Source organism: Amphibalanus amphitrite, unplaced genomic scaffold (genome assembly GCF_019059575.1).
Source record: "Amphibalanus amphitrite isolate SeventyFive unplaced genomic scaffold, NRLGWU_Aamphi_draft 000092F_arrow, whole genome shotgun sequence".
NCBI lineage: Eukaryota > Metazoa > Arthropoda > Thecostraca > Balanomorpha > Balanidae > Amphibalanus > Amphibalanus amphitrite.
The window spans coordinates 860,451-881,092 of record NW_024881588.1 but is presented as its reverse complement, the minus strand read 5'-3'; the positions used below and the strand labels follow the sequence as shown (position 1 = coordinate 881,092).

General features: G+C 51.6%; 1 protein-coding gene across 4 annotated transcripts; it reads right to left on the bottom strand.

Annotated features, from left to right (window-relative positions):
- Nucleotides 1-456: 456 nt before the first annotated feature.
- Nucleotides 457-20,232, bottom strand: LOC122380175. Of its 4 annotated transcripts, none has more exons than XM_043363101.1 (12): nt 20,059-20,232; nt 14,475-14,682; nt 14,114-14,215; nt 13,639-13,741; nt 12,262-12,385; nt 11,702-11,867; nt 11,065-11,328; nt 10,546-10,673; nt 10,150-10,289; nt 9,740-9,897; nt 9,219-9,408; nt 457-2,848 (listed from the first exon to the last, which is right to left on the bottom strand). In XM_043363101.1, the coding sequence occupies exons 2-12, from the start codon at nt 14,652-14,654 to the stop codon at nt 1,446-1,448; spliced, it is 2,958 nt and encodes a 985-aa protein (XP_043219036.1). In that variant the 5' UTR covers nt 14,655-14,682; nt 20,059-20,232; the 3' UTR covers nt 457-1,445. The 4 variants fall into 4 exon arrangements, with proteins under 4 accessions (XP_043219036.1, XP_043219034.1, XP_043219035.1 ...); XM_043363099.1 differs by having other exon boundaries at nt 20,018-20,166; XM_043363100.1 differs by lacking the exon at nt 20,059-20,232 and adding an exon at nt 19,941-20,017.
- Between the last annotated feature and the right edge of the window lie 410 nt (nt 20,233-20,642).

The window sequence follows — 20,642 nt, the reverse complement described above, 5'->3', positions numbered from 1 at the left end:
GTTTATGAGTTAACATGCAGACAACTTGACGTTTAGTTACTTGTGCGGGCACATCTCCCTCAGGTAAGCTGGTTTTATTGAACATATCGCTGTGTTGCTGTGGATGTAATGTAGCTCCAAGGTTATATAACGCACCACTGTAACTGCCGATGCGCCACTTCCAGCCCCACTTTTAGCGTTCATCCCACATTCTCCCGTGCCTGCCCCCGCACGCCGCCTATAGGGTGTCCCGAAAGTTTGTTGACACATTTCACATATCAATAATCAAGCATATGAGCCCTTTTTAAAATCTAAGGTTTCGCAAGACTCTGACAAGATGTAGCACAATCCAGTTCAGCTAGTGCTAATTTTGAACCATGTCACAAGGTACGGCACAACATGCAAACGAAGCTGCCTATAAGCTGCCTATCACACGTCGCTGTCGAGGGTCACGTGAGCCCCAATGAAACATGAAACGACAGTCCATAAATACAATATATTTTCAAGGAATCATGACTCCCAATATAGACATTTCACCTTCAACAGGCTCCAAATATATAACAGCGACAATCTGGACCCATTCTAACCAAAAGATGTCGCGTCGTGTGTATCTTTGACTAGAGCACATGTAATAATTTGGCTAACATTTCCCCTGCTGGATGATACACATTTAAATCGCAAAGCAAAACTCGGGAAAACAACATCTCCTCCAAGCAATATACCTACATCTTCACGGAAGTACGCATCGGAAGAGCAGGACAGGGTGTCATGACAAACGTGTCCCTTCAAGGGAGCAAGTATAAACTGCACAAGGACCCTAACACATTGGTCGCAGCTCAGAGATTGATGACGAGTATACAGGGTACCTACGTGAGCATAACTGAACTGGCTGTTTGTACCTTCACAATAAGGCAAACCAAGTGACAAATAATTATCAACGAAAGCCCGAACTCTCCTTAAAAGGAAAACGTCTAAGCTGAACAATACAGCTAGAACTGAAATAATTTTCAATTTAAATAAACGTATTCGAAAGAAACAACAACACACTGAAAATCTTGTTAGAAACGTTTGCAGGTAGGTCTCTTACGGAAAGCTTGCCCTCGACAACTACGCCTCTTAATGCTCGCATAAGGAATTGCACTTGATAATTCCACTAGCATATACCATGCAACACATAGGAGCGAGACAATGCATGCTCATTGCTCCATCACAGGTCCCACAGAATGCTTACAACAGCCAACACCTCTAAACCACAGTCCCCAAGCGATCGACGACAAAGACAACGCTCTTGAGAATCCGACTCGCAGAAAAGTTGCGTTTCCCCCAAGACGGCAGAAACGTTAGGCACTGGTCCACTAACGGCGGTAGGGTACCCCACTCACCATCCCCGCCCGCTGACGGATCCACCGTCGGACGGCCGCCGTCCCAGGACAGTCGACTGCAGGTCAGCCGTGCCCAGTGGTCCGTCAGTCCATCTTGGCCCTCCACAGGTGGACGGCGCCGGCCAGCAGCGCCACACTGATGGCCAGTCCGACAGCGGTCCAGTTGCGCGGCGGCACCCATGACTCGACCATGCGCCGCCTCTGCAGCGCGGCCCGCCGGCGCCGCATCCGCTCGCGCTCCTCCTCCTCGCTCTGGCGGCGCGCGCGGTTCAGCGCGTCCACCCGCGGTCGGAGCGCCTCGGGCGGCAGCTCGCGCAGCAGCAGAGTGGCGCTCTCCATGAGGTCCTCCCAGGGCAGATGGTCGGGGATGTCGGCCAGCAGGCTGTGCACCGCCGCCAGGTCACACTCGCCCGCCAGCAGCTCGTCCCGCCGGTGCAGCACCACAGCCGCCGTCAGGTAGACGGGCGCCAGCCAGCTGGTGGCCAGCACGTAGTCAAACAGACGCGTGATCAGCGAGAACTCGGGAAGGACGTGACTGAACCACGTGATGAGCCACGAGAGCGCGAACGTGGCCATCGCCTCGGATCGCAGCAGGAACTCGCAGACAGGCGGGTCGCGGGCCTCCAGCAGTGGCAGCACGTACGTCAGCAGGTCACGGGTCTCGTCCATGCTCGGTGCCATGAACACACTCAGGTGGCGCCCGGCCAGTTTGCAGAGGACGTCGAGCGCCAGCGGCTCGCCGCAGACCAGCAGCACGGTGATGGCCACGTCGTGGTAGCCCTGGTAGTAGTGCAGCTCCGGGTGAGCGGCCAGCGAGCGCACGATCAGCGTCACCAGGCTCTCCTGCATGCCGAACCGCACCGAGTCCTCGATGCCGGGCGGGAACCGTTTGAGGGTTCGCTCCACGTCTAGCACCACCTGATGGTGGTAGGGGTGGGCGCGCACCTCCTGCTCGGTCAGCAGGGGTATCTCGCCGTCCGGCGCACAGTCCACCGGCCGGTCGGCGCGCAGCAGCAGCGGCCAGACGCGCCGGCGCAGCGCGTCGTCCAGCAGGCCGCCGCGCGACACAGCTCCCGCCCGGAGCGCCTCCACGTCCGGGGGCTCGGCAGAGAGGTGCGTCAACAGCAGGCGGCGCTTCTGCTCCTTCCAGGCGGCGTCAGGGTCCTCAGTTTCTTGATCATCATCAGCAGCTTCATGGTCCTCATATTTACCCCCAGCAGCAGTCTCTGAGCTAGGGTTATCACTGTCAGACAACTTGGTCACATCATTTGGTACTTGAGGAGCTAGTGATTGGTCTGGAAGGTCAGGTGATTTAGTGACATCTGTGTTTGCCTCTTGGCTGACAGAAGTGGCATTGTTCTGCACAACTTCAGTATTTCCCTCTGACAGCTCATGGTTTTCAGTGTTTGACTGTTGTGCTGCAGATGCCACAGTCCCACTGATTGTTGGCTCTTTGCTGTCTGAGGTAACAACAGTCATATTGGCACCTGTGGGGCGGAACCAGTCCAGGTTAGATTCTAATGGTGCATGGATACCTAAAAATTGTAGGTTGACTACCACCAGAATGGATGTTGAAAGAACTGAAAATGATGAAGAAATAACACAATATTTATGCAAGCAAAAGGATATAGTTTAAGCCAACTATTTCATTTTAAAGTGAACAATATCCACAGGGCTTAGGTTAGAAATAGAGGTGGCAAAACTGGAAAATTTTGGGACCCGGACCCGGACCCGGTCTGACTGGCACATTTCTGGAACCGGTCAGACCCGGTCTAAGTCAGCGTTGGAACCAGATGGACCCGTTCCCGAAATTCATTATGTAAATTGTGTACAATTGTAGGTATAGCAAAAGAAAATAGTTTCTTTCCAATTTGGCATACTTGTGTTGCAAAGTAAAAAACTCATGCCATGGTCATTTCACTTCGCTTCGCAGTTTGTATTTTGGAACCAGATTCAGGTCATATTTAAGAATATAAGAAGTAAGTTAGAAACATTAGTTGGGAACAAAGCCGCAATTTTGAAATAGGTTCAAACAATTTTAAATACTGCATTCAACAAGAAAAATAACTCAGTAGGCGGAACTATGGTCATGAGTACCCAAATATAGGAACGTTCCCATTTTTGGGAACGGAGTTCCCAAATATGGGAACGGGCGTTCCCATTTATGAGAACGGAAGGCAATTTTTCGGCCGTTCGCCCACTAAAACTCAAAAGTGCATCACGTCTCAAAAAAGTGCACGCTGATTTAAGTATCTACTAAATCTCCATAAAGTTATCTTTAATCTGACCGTGGAACAAGGAAATTGACCGTGGAATGATATTTTTAATGATTTTTTAAAAATGACAGAATGGTGGAAATATGGGTTATACGACATTTAACATGCAATTTAAAGGAAAATGAAGCATTTTTTACATTTTGAGGTCAAGTATAATAATTTTCGCCTGGTTATGAAGTTTCATTCTAGCGACACCAGATGCTGACATATGCAAGCGAACACGCGGACAGTCCCGAGGTAATATTGTTGACTTTTGGTGTCGGGGCGCACGACCGCGTGGAACGTCAGTGATTTTACCGAACTACTGTTGTAAACTCAGTTTCAGTGGTTTAAAATCATTCAGCTGTATCTTATCAGCCCGGAAAGACATATTTTATTTGGATGCTAGCTGTTTAGCGTTATTTTATAAGCAGCGTCATGAGCGTGGTTTTTGTCTTCGGCGTTTCTAAGCATGATCGTTTGGGGGGAATTTCTCTGATATAGGTCGCTCTGTGTGGCTTATTTATAATTTTTATGCTGATTTCGATCATTCCTCGTGCCCATCCTACCAGGCCTTTTGCCACTTTCACTCATTAAGAAAGGAAAAAACTAGATTTTCATTGGGACTAGGTGTTTTGAGGGTGTAACATATTCAGCGTTCCCATTTTTGGATACTTCTTGTGCTCGTCAACTCTCGGTGATTAGCAGACAGGTGCTTGACATGTCTCCACCCTCGGCGCGGACGGTGGATATAGGTATGGAAGACCTTGTTGAACATCGCTGAGCGTTGTGGATTACGTAATCCTGCAGAGGGGGGCGTGCCCGCTGCGAGATCGACGGGAATAAAAGCGCAGAAGACCGGGCGAAACATGCAACGGTCTTGCCGGAAAGGTCATCTGATGATTGTTGCGTTACCAATAATTTGCGGCGTTGGACGTGATGCTTGTTAATGAAAAGAGCCCCTGAAAGGCGTCGGTGAAATCGTTCCCAATTTTGGGTACGCCGTTCCCATAATAAGGAACGCTTGCAGCGCCAGTGTACGAGAGCGTTCCCAAATTTGGGCTCGCGGCCCGGGTGATGGACTGCTTTAGAAATAGGGGAACGATTTGAAACTACGATGGGCCTTACAATATCAAACTCTTTCCCAACAATATTGAGACAACGATCAGGCGGTTCACGATCGTTTTATATTTTTTGGACGTCATTTAACGGTTCTTTTTCTTGTTTTAAATAATGCCTACATGGCGTTCCCATATTTGGGTTTATCGTTCCCAAACATGGGAACGAAAATGCGTTCCCGAAAATGGGTACGCTTGACCATAGTTCCGCCTACTGAACTTTAAAACTCAAAACTTTTAAACTGGAGCTGGTGCCTTCAAAATATTTTGACTAAAAGTAGAGAAATGCAAGTTCTTGTCACTTTTATTGCATTACCAATATCATCATGCATTGCACAATCATCAGGCCACCTAGAATACATAAATTAAGAGTTTGGGGTGTGCACTGCAGATGTTTTAAGGAGCATGTTAATTTACCTCTTTGACCATCTTTTTAGTTCTGTCCAAAATAGGTCAGCACATTGCTCAATATATTATCGTTATTTTAGAGTGAAAACAAAAAGTCTCTAGCATGAAATTAAATAAGAACCCAATTAATCGGCCAGAGAATATGACACTTCTTACTGATCTTAGTGACAATGCTTTTTCATCTTGTAGACAAGCTGTCATTAACTCAAATCATAGCAAGTTGAAGTAACAAGTCAACTTACCAAAACAGACCCAATGCAACGCAGCACAATCAAATATAAATTGAAAATTCAACGCAAAACCACCCTAACCTCGACTTTTAACACTTGAGTAAGACTCACTGAACTCTATAATGGTAAGACTTGACAAATAAATTGAACCAGATGCGCGAGAATTGTAACGCGTAGCAGAAAACTGTCGGCTACTAAATTGTTCGCTCGCGGCTGACGTTCTCATATGCATGACAGCAGCGAACTGGGTGGTAAGGAAAGTATGGTGAATACTTAAATAGACAACTGTATGGCTGCAATCCAATATCACAACTGGAAAATTGGCATGTATGTCAACTCGTTCTCAACCAAGACGTTTTCTGTCCCTATCAGATCTGTAGATCTACATGTCATCATCTCACTCAAGGGCATAGAACTCTATTTCACCAAAGAAGATCGGTGGGCTTTCGGTTTCCAGAATAAGCAGTTAGACATTTGGGCATCGCGTCCCGCGTCCTAAACCGATTAGATCAGACTGGATCAGCAGACCTGGATCAGACATACAAAACATGAAGCGTCATGGAAACTTAGAATAGGTAAGCCAAGGAATAAGCCATCCGGGTTCGATTCCCGGGCAATGCACTTGGCGTTGCCGCTGCCTGGCCGCTTGGAACAGCGTGAGAGTTCCGGTTAGCACTTGATCCACCGGATATGGCGCCAAAGCCAACCAACGCACCAACCAAGCTTAGAATGCGCCTTCCTAGGCCGTAAGTGCATCATCCCAGACAGCCCCAGCCCCCAGGACTCCAAGACGAATGCCCGGCGTAGCCCAGCCTGGCCCAGCTCAAGATTCTTACAGATAGCCCAGCCCACGCACTGCACTGGTCGGACAGCGATCACAGACCAGAACCTGCGCTCCAGCCGAGACAAGGGACAACCGGCATCCTCATTCACTCGTCGTTCGAAGACCGTAGCTCCGGCGGACGGAGGAGTGCACAAGAAGGCCGGTGTGTTCCGAAATCCGAGCCCTAGACATGAGACACATGCCTATAATTATTTAGAGTAAATTCAACAACTTACAATTCCTCACAGAATGTCTGTTTTCCGAAGGTAGGAAGACTTGCTACAAGTACAGACTACAGTCAACGCAGATTAGGCTAATTGAAGCTGGAAGGAGCAAAGAGAAAGTCTTACAAAGACTATATGCAAAGAAATATAAGTCAGCAGCTTGTAAAGAGAAGAATATGGTAATAACAATAAGAATCCGATTTGATAAAAGAGTAGCAGTGATGCAGAAGGATGGCATAGCAAAAAAAAAAAAGTTTCACGAGCATCATGCGATTAAACACGTATCTATTCCGACCTGCTTGAAACACAATTCATAGATATTAACACAGATAACACGATTCATGTTATGTATGCTATTAATCAAGGCTAAGGCCAATAACGAGTCTTGATTAGACATTGTATATAGGCAAACAGCGCAAACATATTACGAAGAACGAACGTAAATATATGCCACTTCGACTTCACCTTAAACAAACAATAAAGCAAATAAATCAACAAAGCGAAAGCACATTTTTACTAAGCAGGTCTCTGCGCACAGCATGCTCGGCACAGCGCAGCGGTGTGGTCTGGAAACTCCGCCCTCCGGACCATGGTCCACATCCCGTACCCGATTCCAGACCACAGCAATGATAACTGAGTACCGGCGTAATGGAGGCAGCGCGAGAGGAGCTGATTGCAGTCACCGTAGTACGAATGACTGACACAGTTCCCTAGCAATCAACAATATAGCGGCTGTAGCCATGCAACTCCGCTGGCTGGCAGGGCTCGCTAATCCTAACACAGGCTCGCATCGCGGCATCCAGGCTAGCAGGCACTATAGTGCCATTCTCATAATATTGGCAGCGCGAATCTCACAACTAAATCACAGATGGCGACGACTCATACCCGCAGTATATATCCATCGGCGCGATCCTTACACATTACACTCAACAGACATCTCTATAAACATCTAACAGCAAGCTCAGTATGTGACATCGGAATGTGCCATCACATCTCCAGTAAAAACGCGATCACATATGGATATCACAACCTGCGACCCGTCTGTATAAAATAACAACGGAGCCACCACGCGTTACGGAGGCCGGGTTCCTCCCAACTTGGATACGTTTGGCGCGTTCACAGATATTGGACGGTGCTGCACATTGTGCTAACAGATTTTTCACGTGGATCAAGATCACATCATTATTATGGAGTTCAATATCATAGAACAAGCAAAGGTACAGCGTTGGCACCATCAAGCTCACTGGTTACATGTGCCACACTCCATCGGAGCCACCCTGCACATCGACACTGGGCCGCTGCCGTGCAGGCAGCACCACCGTCAGTCATTCATGTGTCGCCACCGTCAGTCATTCAGGAGTCACCACCGTCAGTCCGTGAGGCGTCACCACTGTCAGTTTGTCGGGCCGCACCACCGTCGCCACCCGTCGGAGCGCCGCCATGAGTTGGTGCCTCATCTCGCGCTGGCTCCAGGGCCGCGGCGGCAGCAGGGCGGCCAGTCCCTCGGGCGGCAGCCTCTGGGCGGCGAGCCGGCGCCGCAGAGCCTGCACCGTCTCCAGCAGGTCGTCCATGTCGGCGGCGCGCTGGGCGTCCTCGTGGCGCGCGTAGATGGCCGACAGGCCGCGCAGACAGTGCTCGGCCAGATCCAGGTGCCGCCAGTGACCGCCGCCGTCTGGGACGCACACACACAGAACACGTACGGGCAGGGCCGTTATTACCACGGGCCCGAGCGGGGAGGTGGGTGTGTTAAATCCGACTAACACTACTGCATGCAGCGACTACAGATGCTACTTACGGTTTCTAGCGCTGCTGACTAAAGAAACTAGCAGTAAAAAGGCATGAGGCATAGCCTGGAAGTCAACTGTAGAAAAACTTCAGCATTTTAACTGAAACCATTGCGTCGAAGATAATTTCAGACACAAATATATGTGCAAAGACGGCTTAACGTCATATAAGTGCCGGCTTTTGGAGAAAACTAAACTGGTAATAATTATCTCGTATCATCCTCAATCATCACCAAGCTCCACGGTTTGCATCATGACTTCTGTACGTCTCACCTAATTGATTAATGCAACTTTCGCTATCGTCAGGGTTACAAGGCCCCGCACCGCCGTAATATAAATCACCCGATCCCTACCAACATATGACTATCAGCTCGACCTCCTTTGAGCCACACGGCGATTGTCCTAAAAAGGAGGCAGCCTACACGGCCGGTCAGGACCTAACCGGCCACATCACGCCCTCCAGCGGTTAAAATGCGTCAAATTAGCGCCAGTCCACGATATCTAACGGATATGTGGCTGACCAGCGGGATTGGGGTGTAAGTCCTGACGTTGGAACCCTGAGCGATACCGGGTGTATCAGTGGACTGGCACACTAGATGCACTTCCAACAACCGAGAAGGTTCGTCTGTTCGGCTCATTTAGGGCAGACTGCCATCGCCATTCTGGTCTACTTCTAACGTGCGTCACGCGTGTACCCAAAATGTACAATCATTTCTAACTCCTCACACCAATGAAAAACTACCTAATTGGGCCATTCTTCTACCGCTAAAGCGTAAGTAATACCGATAAAGCATGCAGCACTAGATCAAACTATTATCCAGACTAGTTTGGGTGTATCCCACACCACCGGAGGGTTACCAACTCGCTGTCCGTCCCTCGCCTCCTCTACAGACCTGGCCCCAGCCGAGCTGCCAGTCCCTCGCCTCCTCTGCAGACCTGGCCCCAGCCGAGCTGCCAGTCCCTCGCCTCCTCTGCTAGCCCCGGCCAGGCTGCCGATCCCCTATCCCCCACTCACGGCAGTCTCGCAGCGCGGCCTTCATCAGTCGCTCAGCCTCCAGCAGGTACTGCGTGCTCGAGTAGGTGTGCAGGCTGGCGAGCGTGAGCCGAGTGACCAGCGAGTCGCGGTGGTCGCTCGGCACTCCCAGCTGCGCCTGGACGTCCAGCGCCCGCCGCAGCAGCGTCTCCGCCTCGGGCGCGCACGAGATCTGGGACACAGGTGGGCGCGGCACGGAAATTGATCGGCACGGGACGGAAAGGACGTGTAAAGACAACAACGTGTGAACAAAGCGGATGAGAGAAAACATATTATTCTCGATATGCACTGTTTCTTTTTTCTGCGGAGCTTGATGTATGCTGGCTTCGGTCCCCGTAGAGGCATAGAGGCTGTGGGCCCAGTCCGAGCTGAGCGGCTATGATTATGTCCAGTCCCCGGTGCAGGCTATAGTCTAGCTCCTGGGTAGAGGCTATGATGACTCCGGTGACCAGTGGAGTCCACGGCTCTGGTTCCCGCTGAGCGGCTTTAGCCCCGGTACTGACCGTGTTGGGCAGCAGCTGGTCCAGCTCCAGGTTAAGTAGCAGCCGCGCCAGCTGGGTCAGTACCCTGCTCAGCCGCAGACTGGCCGGGCCGATCAGCTCTTCACACAGGCGCTCCGTCTCGCGCAGACGAGAGTAAGTCTGAACGCCCAGCTGCGCCGCTGTCAGGGACAGGAGAGAGGTGAGCGGAGGGGCACCAGGCAGAACTGGAATAGCATTAAGCACACATTTACTCATGCAATTACATGCCAGGTCACTGGAGAATAGAGAATAGAGCAATAAAATATCACAAGCCGAAGCTTTCACAACATCATATAGGCATCCCTTATGGTTTACACATTGTCAGACAGCCAGATCAGCTAGTGTCCGGCCTACGAGGGCTCGGAGTTCCCGGACTATCCCAGCCCACCTACCCTCACTGAAGCCGTTGAGCGAGTTGAGCAGCAGCGGGAGCTGGTCGTCCACCCACTGACAGTCGGCCAGGGTCAGGTCAATGGTCCAGCAGCTGTGGCTGGGTAGCTGTAGCGTGGCAGGACGCTCCGTCTGGGGCCCGCTGACCGGGGCAGGGGGCCGTGGTTAGCGTGCTTGAAAGAGGGTGTGTGTCGGGGCCTCGGGAGTTAGGAAGAGATCCCGTCAAATGTTACCGATAAGAATTCCGTCTCACGTCCCGTGAAAGGAACCTCGAGACAAGACGTCCTATCGAAGAGTCTCGTCTGAATTGTGATAGTCCCATCTCAATTCTCCCCTGAGCCTGTTTCTCCCGTGAGAGTTATGACCGTTATGACTAGCCCCTGAGCGTCCCGTCTCACCTGTGAGAGCCGTCCTCGGGCGGGTCGGCGGCGGCCAGTTTCATTTCGAGCAGCAGCCGGTCCAGCCTCAGCCGCTGCCGCAGGGGGCTGGACTCTGCATACATCTGCTCCGCCAGCCGGCCGCAGATCTGAGTAAGGGGGAGGAGACGGGAGGCCGGTCACAGACGGAAGGGACGGAGAGACTGATGGTTAGACGGGGCTAAACATGGATTGTTGGTCTCCATGTAACTTTGTGGTACATTTATCGACTAAAATATGGATCGTGTTTAGTTTGAAAATGTTACCTTGTGCACCTGACACGTTGGAGTGCACTCAGCTTTTCTTCTCATATTGCCAGCAGCATTAGAAAAAGTTAATTTTACCCAATAACGTCGATGCGGAACCATGAGATGTAGCAATAAAGACCACGCAAAATATTATCAAACGGCACGTCCGGACATCGGGTTCAATTGGCAAGGCAGTCAAAGCCTGGAGATCCTGACATAGCTGTAGCTGATCCACCACTCCGGAATACCTCACCTGGCTGATATCATCTGCTCGGCCGCTGAACCCCGAGAGCAGGGCGAAGTCGCCGAGCACGCGGGCAGCGGCCAGGGTCTGCGGGTGCAGCTGGCCCCAGTGCCGATAGGAGGCGCTGAGAGCCTGCGGTGCCAGCTCCACCAGCGGCGCCGTGCAGCCGCAGCTCAGCAGCAGCTCAGCCACCAGCCGGGGCAACTCGGCAGCCAGGTCAGCGGGCGCTGCCGCCGGCACGGAGTCCAGAGCGACGACCAGCCACCGCAGCGCCTGAAGGTGAAGTCGGCGTGAGCCTCAGATGGTGTACAAGCACCTTCCACAGAGACGGGGCTGGCTCGACATAAGATGATGATTCGGAATGAAATATGATTGAAGGGAGATCAGAGAATTCACGAGAAGAAAGCAGAAAAGATATGGCGCTGCAGCTATTACCGCAATGCCAGACACCGATAGCAAAATTATTTGCTAGAAATCATCATTCCTAATCAGCAATAACAGCTGCGGCATATAATACCTACATCTGTTACAAGTAGCTGCCTCAGTCCATTGCTGAGCTCTAGGCGCCGCTGACGTTTACCGCGTCATCCCTCAGCTGCACCCCGCTGGGGACGTGGCCGTACGCTGGCGGGTCCACTCCACTCACCGCGGGCCAGTTCTCGGTGAGCAGAGCGAGCCGCGCCTGGGCCGCGGCCGCCGCCGACTGCAGGCCAGACCGGAGGCCCAGCCCCGCACCGTTCAGGAAGGCCATACGACCGGCGTTCCACCCGGCGGCACCCACTCGACCAACAGCAGTCTCCGCCGCCAGCTGTCTGGGCGAGGGGCAGATAGGGGGTGCCAATGTGCGGGGGAGGAGGGAGGGGCGGTGTGATGTACTAACGCTTGGTGACGACGTGTGAATATACTCGCACAGCGCTTTTAACAGGACATGCAAAATTATGCACATAATACGATAACGAAGGAGATTCAAGTTATACAGTAAAAAATAATAATATGAAACGTTTGGATAGAAATGATTAAAACGTGTATCTAACTATGAACCAGGATGTACACCTTCACTGGAAAGTGCACATGGTCTTCAGGGAAAATACTCAGCAAAAATGTGCCTATACAGCGCAACGAAATCGAACACAACATGTCGACCGTTCCTACTCAAAGACAAATGATGAACATAACAGTTGTCACTACATGCCCCCATTACCTTACCTATGAACACAATCCAGAGCCATTTCAGACACCTGCCAGGAGACATTTTTACATAAGACGGAGAAGGTCTTCTCCAGAATGATCATACCATCTTCATGCCAGCCCATTTCACATAGGAATGTCCCTGAAAACGCAAATGGACACCTCAGTTGTTACACGAAAGCAAAACCGAATGAAAATGTCATGATAAGTACAATTAAAGACTTTCCACGCCGCCACCTCTAGAGTACAAACGATGCCTGAAAAATAAAACATTCTAAAAAAAGGCCTCTTCCATGGTAGGGTAGCCTGGGGCAAGACGCCCCAGATAATTTATTTTGCTACATAACTTTTGTCCCACATCACCTGGAAGGCCAAATTTGTGCTCAATGCGTTCTTTGGACATTTTACTTTAAATTCCATCCCTCAAATTCATTCACTTGTGATTGGACTCCAAGCCAGGAAGTGATTTGTGAAGCAACTGCAAATGGGGCATTTTGCCCCAACCCCAGGGCAAAACGCCCCACGGCCTGGGGCAAGTAGCCCCATACTCTAGATTAAAGATTACACATGGTAGTTGGCTAAATCTTTTATGAGAGGTCCGTTAGACCTCGAGAGGCACGGCACTGAAGTTAGCACATTCCATCCTATCAGGTGTTCAGCTATGACACTATTGTATGAGCAGGTTTTTCACCTGCCACATAAGGCCAAATAATAAATTATTGCAATGCCAATGTTAACAAAATACCTCATTTGTCTTCCAGCTGCTGAGAAAAATACATATAAAGGCATAGAAACTTACTGTTCGCCAGCTACCGAACATTAGAAAGTGGGTAGTCCGAACAACACATGAGGTAAAACGCCCCATGGGGCTTTTTGCCCCGCGACCTACCGGGGCGTTTTACCCCATCACGTAATTCGGCCAGAGCACAACGCCTTGCGCTCTAGTAAGACATAATTTAACACGAACTAACCCGGCATTATAAGCGTTAGTCAATAGTTGTTCAGAATGCATAAAAGTCGTTAACCTGATGTGGACCATAAAAGAACGCCATGATGCATAATCAGACAACAAAACATAAAAATCACACCAAAAACACATTTTTGGCTATATCTCCCCAAAGAGTTATCACAATTTCTTTCCACTCTGCTCATATAATGATCATATAGTGCACGTTTTATAGAAGACAGGATGTTTCCCCAGAACCTTGCCAGTTCCGAGAAACATCGGTGAGGCGTTTTACCTCGGCGGGGCGACTTGCCCCGGTCTACCCTATCTACGGAATATTGGCGAGGTCTGACTCAGTAAATGGTCATTAAAAAATGGCTTAAAATACAATGCACTAACGCATGAAAAGATGACTGAAATCAAACACTAAATGTAAGATGACGTCTTACCGAATTCAAGGACGTCAGTGAGTTCCGTCTGTGACCCAGCCGAGCAGATCCGGAGCAGAAGCGCGTCCCTGGCAACGCGTGAACTGGCGTCCGCCGAGGCATGCTACCAATGACAGAAACACGACCAAGTCAGAAACAAAATATGTAAATACATGCACGCAGCAACGCTGACAATACGGGGCCCAATTTCCCAAAAGCCCTACCACCTACGACAAACTCCTAAACCTAAACGAAATGTTCCCAACAAATTAAGCCTACCAACTGTGGAGTTATTCCCGCCAGCCTCGCCTACCTACTCTGGAGACGAGTCTGCAGATCACGCCCACCTACCCGGAGTCCACCCTGCGAACCACGCCCCCTTGACTCTTACTCCGGCGTCGTTCCTGCGACCCGGCCCCCGCACACACGAGTTGCTCAACACACTGCGCCGACTGGTCTCGATTCCTGCTCCCCTCCGCACACCACGCCCCCTTACCCTGGTGATGCGCAGCAGGTTCCCGCGGAGCCGGGCCGACTGTAGCAGGACGCCGGGACGCGGCAGCAACAGCCGGTAAGGACAAACGCCCGTCGGCGTTACCTGGCAAAGTTCGCACAGCCATGTCACAAGATAATTCGCGATGGATTTCAATGGGCGATCATTCACGATTATCTTTGCCAGCACATTGATAATGATACACCCTTTTACTTGAAATAGCATCACAAATCTGCATCATAATGTCTGAGTAAAAGATGGAATAAATAAAATATTTGCCAACAAATGCATGTCTATTTTGTGAACTAGATCGTAATTCCACAAAACAATGTGATCAATATTCAATAGTACAACATTTACTCACAGATGATGAAAGAGCCTGGTCAAGAGCTTCCACTGCCTCATCAGGTGGAAGATGGGACAGCAACTCTTGTACTTTGTCTGGGATATTGCCCTGAAGGTTCTTAGCAACTTCCTTCAAGCACAGGTCTCGCATTGATGGAACAGCAGTGCTCCGCAATAATGGAGCTTGGTGCTGCTCCATACTGAAGTGACAATACTTCACCACATAGCTGGAAAAAGTCATTAGCATACTTAGAGTAATCACCACACATCTTGAATTCACCATGTAGCTGGTCTAGTTTGCCACAGGATGCCGCATGCATACTGCGTGTAAACCCATTGATTTTCAGCCAGTCCAAGTCAATAGGAAGGAATGAGGATTGAGCCCGAATAGCTGATTCAGAAGGAATCAATTGGCCACCTCAGCCTATAAACAAAGCTACTGGCAACAGCCATCAACCAATAACCAATAAACAACGCCTGTCAAAACGACTAGGTAAAGCCTCCACATACTTGTACACAGTACATTTGCAATGCTTTCATGAAGAGTGAGCCTTTGGGAGCTACGTACGACGCCCAGATCTGAATGAAAAGTCTTAGGTACACATGGGCGAATCCATAGGTAATGTAGCATCATTTGACTCAGCTGATCAATAAGAACATGACGCCCTATTCTTTAAGAAGCATTATTTTAACCTGCACCTGTATTATTAGCAAAGCAGTTACTATAATTATAGGAAGATTCAAGAGGAGGACTCATGGACTGACAAGATGAAAGAAAATGGACAAAAATAGACCTAGTTCCAGACTGGAAAACATCCACACACTACGCCGGACGCCCGTGAGACTCTCATGCGCCGAAATTCGGCGCAAGCAATTTTGCGCTGAAATTTCTGCATGACTTGGGCCCAAAATTGGGTGCATATTTGCGTCAAAATTAAGCCATTTTAATATAAAGCACATGTGCACATCTACCGATCAAGGCAAATATCAACCAGATAGAGCGTCCCGGGGCCTTAGACACTACTATGCTTGAGCATCCGAATAAGTTTTTATTTCCGCGGACACCCGATACCACAATACGCTAAGCGCACTGTAGCGTTGTGCCGTGAAGCAAGGCCTTTGCCGGAAATTCTGGGCCACAAAAATCGGCGGAGCGGTGTGTGCAAGACTGGCGGGAGCCAGCAGCCAGCAAGGGCCGGGCAGCGGAGCAGCACGTGCTACGGCACATCAGCCTTTTCTCGGCACACGGCGCAGAGTGCCGCGGGGCAGTGGGCACCACTTGTCTGGGCACCGCTGGCACACCTCAGAGGGGAGACGGCCAATCCGTTGCAGGTACTGGAGCGAGCGGCCCCAGTGGCTCGGGCCTCGCCCTCACCAGGTGCACCGAAACGGCGTCCTCTCGGTCCTCTCCGGGGATAGGGAGCGGCGGCGTGCTCCCAAGGACTGGCTTGATTAGTAACTCGGACCAGTTGTCGCGCCATTGACGCGAGCCGCACAATACGGTGGACGACGAAACGGTAGACCATCGGCTACTCCACGTACGACTGTTGCAACAGGGCATACCACTCTGCATCATCACCTGGATCTGGAGCTTCCTCCGCAACCGCCGAGCTCACACAGAAGTAAATGGCACCAAGAGCCGCGACCGAACCTTCAGAGCAAGACTGCCACAGGGAACCGTGCTGGCGCCGACCCTGTTCCTGTTACGGGCGGCGCCACTGGCAGACACCCTGAAGAAGATCCCAGACACGACGCCGTATATGTACGCTGATGATACGGCGACGCTGTGCTCCGGCAACACCATCCTGGTCGCACGGCGGAGAGCCCAGCAAGCGGCTGATGTTCTGGTGCAGTGGGCCCTCGCCTCGAAAATGAGAGTGGCGAGCGAGAAAACCCAGGCGCTGGTCCTCTCTCAAGCCCCCAAGGACGCAGTCGACTGTTACATCAAGGTAGCAGGGGAGACTGTGTCCGCGGGTGCCCAGCTGAAACTCCTTGGAGTTACGCTAGACCGCACCCTTCACTTCGGGGCGCACTGCAGAAACCTGCGACAGAAGACTCGCCCCCCCCCCCCCGGATTGCCCAGCTCAAGAGGCTAACTGGGCGTGACTGGGGCCTCCGAGAACAACAACTTCGAGCGGTGGCCAACGGATATCTCAGGGCCCTCAAGAACATGCTGCAGCGGCCTGGCTGCCTCCCACGCCCGCTTCCCACCTCGAGACCCTCGAACATGAAGTGCGGACCGGTGCGCGCGTGATCACGGGCTGCCCTGTCTCAACACGGACCCACGCACTGCTGGCGGAGGCCGGTATGCCCCCGGTCTCGGCGCGGCGTCTCTCGCTGGCGACCCGCTTCCTAGCCAAGGCGCCCCCCCCCCCCCCCCACCCCTGCCACGCGAGGACCCGCTCCGGACCGTCGCCGACGAGGTGGTGCCGGCACGTCTGTCCTCCGTCACTGGTTGGAGACATGTGAGCACGGAGGTTTGGGAGGCAGCCGGCGTGTCGTCGCCGATCGAGCCCATCCTCTCTAGCCGGCAACCCCCATGGGTGACCTCGAATGGCGTGACCTTCCGCCTGGACGTCGGGCCCGGCCTCCCGCCGAGAGCAGCATCTGCCCAGACGAAGCTGGAGGTAGCCACTCTCCACCTGAGCAGTCTTCCACAATGCGCCACGTGGGTATGGACGGACGGCGCGGCCCACGGGGAGTCGCCAGTGGAGGAGCTGGAGCTCTGCTCGAGCTGCCGGACGGCGAGACCCGGGAGCTGCGGGTCGCTGCCGGCAAACTCTGCTCGAGCTACAGGGCGGAGCTAGTTGCCCTCAACGCGGCACTCGAGCACCTACGACAGCACCCGGCGCACACAGAGGATCCAGTGCAGTGTTGGTCTGCACAGACTCTCAAGCGGCTCTCCGAAGGCTGTAGGAGGGGCCGTCTGCGCAGTCATCGCCCCTCGCAACTGAGATCTGGGATAGTCTGCTGGAGGCTGGAGCTGTCGTCGAGCGGTCGCCAGGTCCTCCTACAGTGGATACCGTCCCACTGCGGAATCCCGGGGAATGAACGCGCGGACCAACTCGCCAAAGACGCTACGGCTCTCCCCCAAGAAAACGTCGCTGTTGACGCGACCACGGTCTACCGAGCTGCGGCGAGAGTCGCGCGTGCCCGTACCACCAGCCAGTGGCCTCCTGGCTGGTACCGCACGCTGATGGAGGGGCGACCCCCGCCGCCGGTACGTGGATCCAACACGCTGGACGCAGTGGAGACCCACCAACTACGAGCAGGGAACTGGTCCGGGTCAGCCCAGTACCTGCACAGAATCGGGCGGCATCCATCGCCGGAGTGCGCCCACTGCAGTGATCAGAGATGCCGGGCAGGATGGTGCTGCGCCTGCGGCGAAGAGGCCGACACCCCGGACCAGACCAGGTCCCACTGCGGTGCCCGGCGCTGATGAGCGCCCGGCTCCGCATCTTCGGCACCATCTTCCCAAGCCTGAGCGACGTGCGACGGGACGACGCGGTGGCGGCCCTGGCGAGCGTCGCCAGGTAACTCCAGAGCCGTTAGGCTACAGCTCGCCAGAATCTGGAGGGAAATCACAACAACATCAGGCCGCACAATGAACCATCCGGGTCAGCGTGCGGGCGTCAGAGGGCAGGAGGGCGGCCACTTGTTTCGCCAGATCGTCCGCACTCTCATTCCCGTTGATACTCCAGTGGGCAGGAAGCTGACTGCAGTACCTATTATTTCACGACGCTCGGTTATGTCCAATAAGATCTTTCATACCCATATCCACCTTGAGGGTGGAGGCCTCGCCTGGGCAGCCGCTCCTCCCGTGAGTAGTTAGACTCAGCAGGGCGGCTCGCCAGTTCGAGCACTTGACAACAGGAACGGGGACGTCTTGTGCCGAGCCCTCTCCAGAGCTGCCCGCAGGGCGAATCAGCTGTTAGATTGACAAGGGTGCCAAATAAATTCTGTGACCGCCATTTGCCAAAAATTATGCGGGCGCCCTGCGCCAAAAAAATTGACTGCCGCCGTGCGCTGAATTCAGCACATGCGAAGTTACGCCGGACGGCCACTGAAATTTTCGGCACAACCCCGCCACTGCGCCGGACATATTTTGTGTAACATATATTTTTTCCAGTCTGGACCTAGTTCTGTAGTTCATGTGTCTCCGACCGCCAGCCATATTTCCTGCAGTAAAAAAGACTGGCTGGCGACCAATCAGGCGACACAGACATTGGGAACTTCTGTCTAATTTACCATGCCGAGTGCCACTGAACCTTCTTAACCATCCAGTCCAGGCTAGGGGCCCACTGTTAGAGTGCGGGCCCAGGTCTAAATTATAGACAAAGTCTATTAATCTATGACTTACAAGTTAAACTTGGTAGTCAATAAAAATCAAAACTTCAACTTGCTTTAGACAGATGAATCATTCATACATGCTAGGCACAAATGAATATTTAAAATACCTACCTCTACCAACTTATAAAAAACATTCAACAAATAAGTTTGAGATATCACACTTCAATACCCGACTGGAAAAAATGCACGCTTTCGTCGAGAACTCGAGCGTAGTTGGGCGTTTGCGCCGAAAATTTTCGGCGTACTTCGGCGTAAATCGACGGCTTGCGCCGAAATTTTCGGCGTACTTCGGCGTAAATCGCGAAAAAACCGTCAGGGGGGTGGCACCAACCCCCCTCGGCCGGCGAGGATTAAATGTCTTCGGGAGTTAAACATCTTAAATATCACTTATCTTGTCTCGTGTTCGTCTCAGGGTATTTAAGTCATGTTCAGTGAACCTGATTGTGACTCTCCCACGGCGGGAACAGTTCACCGGTCGAGAGTGAGGTTATGGATTGTCGGATTCCCTAGTTCAGATAACGTATGCTATCGTGTGCGTATTGACCGTTGTGATTCCTGTATTTCCGGCGTGTGGTTTGCGAGCGGACGCTGGCAATCGGTCCCGCGTGGCCTGGTATCTGCCCGATCCCATCGGCCGTGCTTGCACCACACCTGTTGAAGGCCCCGTCAGGCGTTAGTCACCGGTTGGGCACTACTGCTGATCAGAGCCGGGCAACAAAATAAAGGTTACATTATGGAACATGCCAGTGAGTTTGTGAGTCAGGAGATTTTGTGATAGCGGACGCTGGTGCTCGGTCCCGCATGGCCTGCTGATGTCTATTGTCTGCCCGATCCCGTCGACCGTGCCAACAACCGTCTGTAGACAGTAGTCACTGGAAGACAGCCACACACACACGCCAGCCCCCCCCCCCTCGACGAAAAGTGCGTGGCTACAGCCTGCAGCCATCAGTAAGCCTTGAAAATTTTTGGCGCATGAAGCATGGCTTGGTAAAATAATTTCGGCGCATAAACCCTTGCGCCGAAATTTCGGCGCATCACCTCCGCCGAGAACTTCAGCGTAGTGGAGGCATTTTTTCCAGTCGGGCTTCAATATGAATATCATGCAGAAATACATATCAATATTTCAGGACCTCACCAATTCAAATCATAAAAATACCAACCCTACATGAAACATGTCCCGAAATCAGAAATAAAATCTGCATGAAAACTCACCCACATGCCTAGCAATATCAAAAATTATACACAGTACACACCTACTCTTCCACTAGCGCCACCATACGGCGTCAGCTGGCGAATTATCCAGTTAATACCAGAGCCCCTCTGAGGCCACAATAGATGCAATAGATCAACAATAGATAAGCATAACTCATAAGCAAACAAATCCTGCGCAGAGATGACAAATCAGCAAGTGGTAGTCAAGTGGTAGTACAATTTTAGGGCCTGTTCCAGCGCCTCCAGAAACCTCCAGAAAGCTCCAGAAAGCTCTAGAATCCTCCAGAGAGCGTTCCAGCGCCTCCAGAAAGCTCCAGAAAGCTCTCGCCAAAGCTCCAGAAACCTCCAGTAGCCTCCAGAGAGTTGAGAGCTCCAACTTTCTCTGGAGGCTCTGGTCTACAATTATGGTGCACATGTGACAATCACGAATGTAAACAAAGGACATTTGACTGATTATTTTACAACTTGAATGTAAAGAAAATTACATTGCTATAATTTTATTTATCTTTTTAACTAAAATTGAAAACAAATTTTGCGTTTCAAGAGAGAACAATCGTCATTCTTTTGGTATCTATGACGCCAATCTCCAGAAATCTCCAGATTGCGTTCCAGCGCCTCCAGTAAA